At 30.5% G+C, this 10,000-nt stretch overlaps 1 protein-coding gene across 1 annotated transcript in view; it reads right to left on the reverse strand.

Moving 5' to 3' along the window:
• cpo (RNA-binding protein) overlaps positions 1 to 10,000 on the reverse strand; it is a gene marked incomplete at its 5' end in the record, with an annotated part of 262,756 nt that overhangs the window by 10,172 nt on the left and 242,584 nt on the right. Inside the window, 5 exon segments of the mRNA XM_073958618.1 lie at positions 1,408 to 2,301; positions 2,446 to 2,464; positions 2,561 to 2,598; positions 5,281 to 5,615; positions 5,678 to 5,877. Coding sequence (XP_073814719.1) covers positions 1,408 to 2,301; positions 2,446 to 2,464; positions 2,561 to 2,598; positions 5,281 to 5,615; positions 5,678 to 5,877 — 1,486 coding nt within the window.

Raw genomic sequence — 10,000 nt, forward strand, 5'->3', positions numbered from 1 at the left:
TGTTTTAAGGCCCAGAGTATACTATTCAGCTCTGCTAAATCACTTCATAGCATATTCAGCTGAGATAATCTTAGCTGAATTGAGGTAAATCACATGAAACTTTTTTCTTATGTCGAAATTTGTTATATTCAGCTAAACGGAATTCGCTTAATGTGTATTCAGCTGAGGAAAACATAGAATTTATGCAACAGTAGAAGAAGTAAGAAAATCGTAGCTGAATTGAGGTTTTGTATCTGAAATTATTATTTTTAGGCGATATTATTACTATTCAGTTTATCTGAATTTGCTGTATATCATATTCAGCTGAGGTAATTATAGCTGAATTAAGGTTCTTCAATTAATTGTTATGTTCTGTCGATATTTGCACAATTCAGCTAATCGCAGTTTCCTTAAAGTGTATTCAGCTATGGAAAATTCAGCTAGCAAATTGGTATTCAGCATATTGGAAATGCTATTCAGCAAATATATTAAAAGCAAACTAGAATCAACGAATGATTTTCTTATAGAAAATTGGATTTTAATGACATTTGGTTACATTTAGCAGTAGAGAAATGTAATTCAGCGAACAAATTGATATTCAGCTAAGGAGAAATTGTATTCAGCATATCTATTGAAAGCCAAATAGTACAAATTAAATTCTTATGAAGTCTGGAGTATATTAAATTTTTATGGAGCAATAAAGTTTTTAGTTTCGCACATTCACCTAACAAAAATGCAATTCAGCAACCAAATTGGTATTCAGCCAAGGATAAATACTATTCAGCAAACATCATGAAAGCTATATAAAATGAACAAATGAATTTTTTTATGAAAAACTGGAGTTTAGGTGACATTCAGCAATAGAAAAATGGAATTCAGCAAAATAGTTGATATTTAGCTAACGAGATATGGTATCCAGCATAACAATTAATGGCTAAATAATATAAATTAAAGGTATTTCATAAGAAAAAGTACATGTTTTCCACATTCATAAAACAAAAAATTCATTTCAGCTACCAAAATTATATTCAGCAAAGAACAAATATTATTCAGCAAACATAAAGAAAACAAACGAATAAGGAAAACTACACTTTATATGGAAAAATGGGATTTTAAGGACAATTGCTTTCATTCAGTAATAGAAAAATGCAATTCAGCTAAGGAGAAATGGAATTCAGCATAACAATTGAAGGTGAAAAAATGAAAATTAAAGTAATTTCCTAAGAAAATTTATATGTTTTTCACATTTAGCATCCAAACAATGCAATTCAGCAAGCAAAACAAAAACTGAATTAACAAAATTAACACACAAATAAACTTTTGAAATAATTTAAATGTCATTCAGCTACAAAAATCATTGATGCAACATAAAAAACACACAATTTTGTTTCTTTGAAAAGAGAGTAAAAAACACATAGAAGGAGATACAAAGTGACAATACATACGTCTCTAAAGAGATGATTTTGGTGCTGTATTGGATGAAGTTGGTGCTGTAGTGAATTGACAACGACAGTAGTAGGCTGTGGTTGCAATGGTGTTGGTTGTGGTTGTGGTATTGGTGGTAGTAGTGGTGCACTTGAACGATTACTATTAACAATGGTATTAGTTGCAATACTATTATTATTATTAATGTTGTTGTTGCAGTTGTTGTTATTGTTATTCGGGTTGCTGTGATGATGGTGGTTATTAAACTGCATTGTTATGGTAGCCATGGGACCAAGGGTAGTGGTGGTGGCAGAATTATGCGGTTGAAATGGTTGTTGTGGCTGCTGCTGTTGTTGATGATTCATAAATTGAGGTGTTGCCATAGCCTGGCCCGTGTTAGCTGTAACAGGTGGTGGTGGTGGCGGCAACATAATCTGATGTGTTGCTGTGGTAGCTGTTGCAAAACCTGTCGGATTGCCATAACCATTCAATATCAGCAATTGTGGACCACTGACAGGGGATGACGATAACATCGACGAACCTGGGGCATTCATTAGAGTCATGGTAGCTTGGGGTGGTATTGGTGGTGGTGGTGCGGCGGCAACAACATTTATGTTGGTCATACTATTTAAAAGTTTGTTAGCCTGACTTGCATTGGCATTTACATTATGTTGCTGATGATGTTGCCCACTGGAACTGCCACTGCCATCATTAATCATTTTGCTCTTTGCAAATTCAATGCGTATTGAACCACGATCCGATGATAGTAAATATTTACCCTGTAACTGTTGCATGGCTGCTGCAGCACTGGAGGCATCTGTGAATTCAATAAATGCCACAGGATGATTGGCATTGTTGTTGGATGACGATGAGCCCGAGGACAATGATGATGAAGATGGTGAGGTACCACCATTATAAAAATATTGCTGCTGGTGCTGCTGCTGTTGTGCTCCAGTGAAAGCGGCCGCTGAATTTGTGCTACAACTTGTTGCTCCGGCTGTTGTGGAATTATGTTTGTCATTGTTGCTGCCACTGTTGTTGCCATTGGCTGTTGCTACTGCTGTTGTATTATTATAATTGGTATTGGTAATAGAAGTAGTAGTAGAAGTGGTGATGGTGTTGGAAGTGGTAGTAGAAGTGGTGATATTGTGCGTACCTTTTGTGTGCATTCGTAGGCGACAAAAGCCAGGCATACTGTGCAAATAATTTGATTGTTTTTTGATTGATTGTTTGGTTTGGTGGTAATATATTTATATAGATATATAAGTAATTGTTTCGGTAATGGTGATTGTTTAATTGTTTTTTGGTTTTATAAAGATTACAGAGTTAATTGTTTAAAGATTTAGTTTTTTAAAGAGAACAACATAAAAAATATTTAAATTTATGTAATTAGTTTGGTAGTTTTTTCTTTAAAGTTATAAAAAATAAAGATAACAATATCTGGTGTTTGCTTTGCGAGAACTTGGCAGTTAACGGGCTGATGTGGAATTTCAAAATGTAGGCTCATTTATGCAATTCAGCTAAGAAAATCGTAGCTGAATAGAAGTTTTGTGTATTAAGTTATTGTATTAAGGACAATAGTATACTATTCAGCTCAGCTGAATCACTTCATAGCATATTCAGCTGAGATAACCTTAGCTGAATTAAGGTAACTCAAATGAAACTTTTTTCTTCAGTCGAAATTTGCTATATTCAGCTAAGAGGAATTCCCTCCTAGTGTATTCAGTTAAGGAAAACATAGAATTTGTATAAGAGTAGAATTCAGCTAAGAAAATTGCAGCTGAATTGTGGTTTTGTGTGTGAGGTTATTGTTTCGAGGCGATCTTTTTATTATTCAGCTTAGCTGAATCGCTTTATGTCGTATTCAGCTGAGATAACCTTAGCTGAATTGAGGTAAATCACATGAAACTTTTTTCTTATGTCGAAATTTGCTATATTCAGCTAAGAGGAATTCCCTCCTAGTGTATTCAGCTAAGGAAAACATAGAATTTGAATAAGAGCAGAATTCAGCTAAGGAAATTGCAGCTGAATTGTGGTTTTGTGTGTAAGGTTGTTGTTTCCAGGCGATACTCTTATTATTCAGCTTAGCTAAATCGCTTTATGTCATATTCAGCTGAGATAACCTTAGCTGAATTGAGGTAAATCACATGAAACTTTTTTCTTATGTCGAAATTTGCTATATTCAGCTAACGGAAACATAGAATTTGTGCAACAGTAGAAATTAGCTAAGAAAATCATAGCTGAATTGAGGTTTTGTATCTAAAATTATTATTTCCAGGCGATATTATTATTATTCAGCTTAGCTGAATTTGCTTTATAGCATGTTGAGCGTAGATAACTTTAGCTGAATTAAGGTTTTTCACAATAAATTGTTATCTTCTGACGGTATTTGCACTATTCAGCTAAACGCAGTTTCCTTAAAGTGTATTCAGCTATGGAAAACATAGAATTTTTGTAAGAGTACAATTCTGCTATGAAAGCCGTAGCTAAATTGAGGTTTTCTATCAAAAAAAAAGCTAAACGGAGTTCGCTGAGAGTGTATTCAGCTGGGGTAAAAAAGAGTTTGTGCAACAGTAGAAATTAGCTAAGAAAATCGTAGCTGAATTGAGCTTTTGTATCTAAAATTATTATTTCTAGGCGATATTATTACTATTCAGCTTAGCTGGATTTGTTTTATAGCATGTTGAGCTTAGACGACTTTAGCTGAATTAAGGTTTTTCACATGAAATTGTTTTCTTCTGTCGGTATTTGCACTATTAAGCTAAGCGGAGTTTCTTTAAAGTGTATTCAGCAATGGAAAACATAGAATTTTTTGTAAGGGTAAAATTCTGCTTAGAAAGTCGTTTCTGAGTTGTATACTATTCGCCTATGCGATTGAAATTACCTTAGCTGAATTAAGGGTTTTCACATGAAATTGTTTTCATCCATTGAAATTTGCACTTTTCAGCCTACCTGAATTACTTTTGGTGTATTCAGCTTAGGAAACCCTTGCTGAATTGATGTGTTTGCACAAATTCAAAACTTTTTCTGCCGATAATTGTACTATTCAGCTAACTACAAATCTGAATCATGCATTTTTTTTTAATTTTGTAAAATTGGTGTAATTCAGCCAAGAAAATAAAATGCTTTGTGGCATATTAAGCTGAGATAGCTTAAGCTGAATTAGGGGTTTCCACATGCAATTGTTTTCATCCGCTAAAATTTCTACTATTCAGCCTAGCTGAATTACTTCTTGCTGTATTTAGCTAAAAAAATCGTAGCTGAATTGTGCTTTTGTATCTAAAATTATTGTTTCTAGGCGATATTCTTACAATTCAGCTGTGCTGAACAGCTTTACAGCATATTCAGCTGAGATAACCTTAGCCGAATTGAGGTAATTCAAATGAACATTTTTCCTTTTGTCGATATTTGCACTAATTAGTGTAGCTGAATGGTATTATGGTGTATTCAGCAAAGGAAAACTTAGCTGAATTGATGTTTTTGCAGAAGATTAAGACGTTTTTGTCGATATTTGTGGTGTTCGATATTGGAAGAAGTTAGATTTCATAGAGTTATCAATTCATATAGTTAACGGATGTAATATTCAGCTACAACAAAGTTTGCTGAATTATTCCTTTCTCTCAAAACATTTAACTGCCAAATTCTCTAATGTAAGAAATAAATAGTTTTGTAAAGAACTGGACATTTGAAATGTGTGTGAATTGTGTCTGTGTGTTCATTTTGTTTTTTTTTCAACAACAATAAGTGCAATTTGTAATCATTTAACAGTTTCTTTAAAACGTGTGTATGTGTGATTGTGTCGAAATTTCAACGTTTTTTTAAACAATAATTTAAATGTAATTAATTGTAAAAAATACATTTTTCTAAATGACTTACCTAGAGAAAACTTCTTTCAGTTCATGTTCAGACACAAACTGTCCCAAATTGGCTACAAACAATGTCGAACATGGTGCATTGGCAGCCAAAGGTGGATTATTCGGATGCGTTGCATTATTTGTAGAACCAACTGGGCTCGCTAGAGCGGGACTTGATAAAAAAGGATGATGTGCGTGTGGACCGCCCGATGGTGGTGCACCACCGGTTGGACCCGATGCACCGGGTGCACCTGGGCCCAAACCAGCAGCAGCAGCGGCGGCAGCTGCAGCCGACATATGCATAGATGGATGTATAGCTTGGGTTGTTTGATGATGTTGCGGCATGGTCATTTGAGTCTGAAAAAAAATAATTTTTGCAATAAATAGGTATCTAAAAATTTGGGTTTTTAAATACTCACTTGATGCATAGGCTGTTCCATAACTTTATCTGTATTTAGTCAAAGATAAGAGCGTACTGGCACTTGAGGATGCAGTGCCGGATGTACTAATGTGGCATGTTGCAATGCTGCTGCTCCGGGCAAATCAGCGGCTGCCGCCGAATAGGCTAACGGATGATGCCATAGCTCGGGTCCGCCCGGAAAGAAGGGACCGCCCAAATCTACATGTTGATTATGAGATAGAAAATAATTGTCTTTTGTTAAAAAACAATCGAAAACGAGAAGAAGGGGGAAAAAAACAAATATAGTTGCCATAAATTATATTTTTTTCGCAAAAAATTGGTAAAGAAAAAGATTTTATTCAATTTTTTTAATGTATTTGGTTAACGTTTGGCTTTTTTGTTTACAAACGAGGTATTTAGTTGGAGTTGTGTTAGACAACGTAGTTACTGACAATTTTTTTTAAGGGTTAGAGAATAATAAAAGTAAAAAATAAAAATATCATAGAACTGACTGTTCCGCAAAAAAAATTGGTTGTTTGTGTAAAGAATTATTTACAATATCTGGAAACCTGAAGTAAATTACGTATTTTGTTTAGTGTTGATATTGAACTTTGTTAACTATACACTTATCAGTAGACCTAAATTATTTTTAATCATGAGAGTGGTAGTCATTGCCATCTCTCATTGAGAAATACTCAATGGTGTTTAAAGTTTGTTGCTTAAGTCTTTTGTTTACTTTTAAGTACATATTTATCAACGCTAATTGAGGAGACTGCTGTTCTATGGAAATTGCCTTTATCTCTCTTTTTAATTTAAATATCATTTGTTGAGAATGATGGATATTTTCTATTTCTTCGTTATAAGACTTTATTTGGCATCCGTAATTTTTTTTAAGAGAGAGTTCCCACTGAGAATTACCACTCAATGGTGTTTTAAGTTTGTTGCTTAAGTCTTTTGTTTAAGTAATTTTCAGAGATAAGTGAGGAGATTGATATTATCTGTATTATCAGATTGTTTTAATATCAGTAAAGCTTCATATTTAAGGGGATAGTAAGAAATAATTTTCCCTCTCACTCTCTGCATACCTACATATATAATATTTAAGTGTGAAGTATAAGTCCCTTTATCTCTGACACAACAATAATAGAATTCTGTATTAAGATTCGTTTTATGAAATAGAAGAAAGATAGAAACATGGAGTGTATTTATTTCTCTTCTCTATCTTGAGTGGGTGTGTGTATATATTTGTGTTTCTTGTGAGTCAGGCTCTTCTTGTGTTGCCTTGTGTTCATATAAGTGTAACTGTGAATTTTCTGTGTGTGTGTGAAATACTTGTGAATTGTGGATGCTTTCTTTTTATTTAAAGAAGGTATTGAACGGAGGATTTCTTGTGTGAGTGAAAGGTGAGAGAGATATATATTGAGAAAGAGATTCATTTTATTTTGGTTTTCAGGTGCCTTACAATGCTAAGATTTTTATCTGAAGTGTTCTTTAATTTTAATTATTTTTTATTTTAAAAGAGAGAATTAAGGGGCGGGAATTTTAAAGGTTCCATGTGTTCTTTATTTTTATATTAGAAATAGGGTTACGTAAAGTTCAGTCAAAGTGCTTTATTGGAAAGCTTGTTTATAATTTTCTCTCACTTATTTCATTACTAACGAAATTAACTGGCCTTATATAAAATTACAACAAACAATTTCTGTTATCATTATTAAAGAAAAAAGTTTAGGTGCTTTTTGTTGTATAAAATTTTGTTAATAATAATTTTGTTATTTTTTAAAAAAGTAAAGGAATTATTAAAAAAAAACTTTATTTTCTAATAAATCAAGGAATTATTTAAAAATTTATATTTAAATATTATTTCATAAATTTAATTTAAAATTAATCTATATTATTTTCCAATAGCTTGAATGGCTATTTAAAAATATTTTCTTTGAATTGGAATTATATTATTGGACATTTTTGTAAAATTATTTTTACGGTTCTGTAATTAATTTTTTATTTGTTAAAAAAATCAAGGAATTGTTTATAAAAAATATTCATTCAAGTAAGTCCTTAAATCATGTTTCTTTTATTCAATATCATTTTTTTAATAATTTCTTAATTTATTCTTTGTTTTTTAAAAAATAATGTTTTTAATTCATGAAAATTATGTTATTTTGTAATAAGTTAAGGAACTATTTTGATAATCATTTTTAATTTTTAGACGACTAAAATAGTTCCTTAAATTATTGTTCTTTAATTTAATAATATTTAAGGAATATTGTAAACAAATATTTGTACATTTAAACTTTATTCTTTTCTAATTCTTTTCTTTTTAAATAAGTCGCGATTTAAGTTGACATTTTTAGGGGTTGTTTAGGTTTTCACGACTATGCTTAGAAACCGCAAGTCCTATCAGAATAGGACTAAAGAAGATGTTGTAGCTATGCAAATTCTGTACAAAATCGATTTTTATGACATTTTCGTAGTTTTTACCATTTTTGAGATAAAGAAGTTCAAATTGGGACAATGCACTGACTGCATCGCCCCCTTATAAAACAATGTTATGAAGGGTGCGCCTTAACTAACTTTTGATGAAAACCGCTTACACAGGGAAAGTTTTTGTGAATTTTGAAACAGCAGTGTTCATAAATGAGAAAAATCCAAAAACAAGAAAAAATCGCTGTAGGGATTTTTAAATAAATCGCGGGTAAAATTCAAATTTTTAGGTGTTTTATAGGTTTTCACGATTTTGCTTGGAAACCGCAAGTCCAATCGAAATGGAGCTAAAGAAAATATTGTAGCTGTGAAAATTCTCTAGAGGAGTGACGCTTATCATTTGTTCCCTGCCTGTACCATTTTTGAGATAAAGAAGCTCAGTTTACATTTTTAGGTTTTTTGTTAGTTTTTCGCGATTTTGCTTGAATACGGTAAGTCTTATCGATATGGGACCTGAGAAAATCTTAAAGCTGTGAAAATTCTCTACAAGACTAGCTTAAGTAACTTATCCTAAGTTGTAACATTATTTTAGATATATAAGTTTAAGTTGGGAATTTGCAGTCATGACATTGTTTTATAAGGGGCGATACAGAATTAAATTAAATTTGAATTGTCCCAATTTGAACTTCTATATCTCAAAAACAGTAAAACCGACGAGAATACCATAAAGGTCAATCTTGTAGAGCATTTTCATAGCTACAACATTTTCTTCAGTCGCATTTTGATAGGACTTGACGTGGTTTCTAAGCAAAATCGTTAAAACCTAAACAACCACTAAAAATGTCAACTTAAATCGCGATTTAATTCAAAAGCGCTCCGGCGATTTTTTTTGTTTTTTGATTTTTCTCATCTATAAACATTGTAGTTTCAGAATCATCAAAAATCTCCGAGGTGTAAGCACTTTCCATTTAAAATTGTTTCAAGAACACCGTGTTATCCTTTTCTTATTAATCAAGAAATTATTTTAAAAACTATATATTTTTATACAATTAAATTAATAATTTTTCTCTTAATTAATAATATTTTTTAATCATATCTAAATTTTGTTAGTAAAATTAAATTTGTTTTTTTATTTCTAATCAAATTTTTATTATTTTCTAATAAGACAAGGAATTATTTTAAAAAGCTCAAAATAATTGCTGAAATTAATTCCTTATATATATATTTTCATATTTTAGTACATAATTATTTTTAATTTTATATTAATTTTCTCGATTAGAGTTAAGCTTGATGATCGGAATTTTATATTGTTATTATATGTTATATTGTTATTATTTGTGTTTCCAACAAAATAAATGAATCAAATTTTCTTTGTTTAATTTAAAAATATTTAAGCAATTATTGTAAAAAATTAATATTGTATTAATTTTTATAAAATCAAGCAATTGTTTAATAAATAATTTCTATTTCTTTAATATTAAAAAAATTCCTTAAATTATTTCTCTTTAATTTAATAACTTTTTTTGTAATTTATTAATTTATTTCTTCTCTAAATTGATAATATGGTAATAATTTCTAAATTTTGTTAGTAAAATTAAATTTGTTTTTTTTATTTTTAATCAATTTTTTATTATTTTCTAACAAGACAAAGAATTATTTTAAAAATCTCAAAATAATTGCTGAAAATAATTCCTTGTTTTTTTATATTATAATAAATAATAATTTTTATTATTATATTGTTGTTATTATTTTTGTTTTCAACAAAATAAGGGAATCAAATTTTCTTTGTTTATTTTAAAAATATTTAAGGAATTATTGTAAAAATTTATATTCTATTAATTGCTTGAAAATAATTTCTATTTCTTTCTTTAATATTAAAATAATTCCCTGAATTATTTCTCTTTTATTTAATAACTATTTT

The sequence above is a fragment of the Musca autumnalis genome, unplaced genomic scaffold (assembly GCF_047663935.1).
Source record: "Musca autumnalis isolate F117 unplaced genomic scaffold, ASM4766393v1 scaffold_1, whole genome shotgun sequence".
In the NCBI taxonomy this organism is placed as follows: domain Eukaryota; kingdom Metazoa; phylum Arthropoda; class Insecta; order Diptera; family Muscidae; genus Musca; species Musca autumnalis.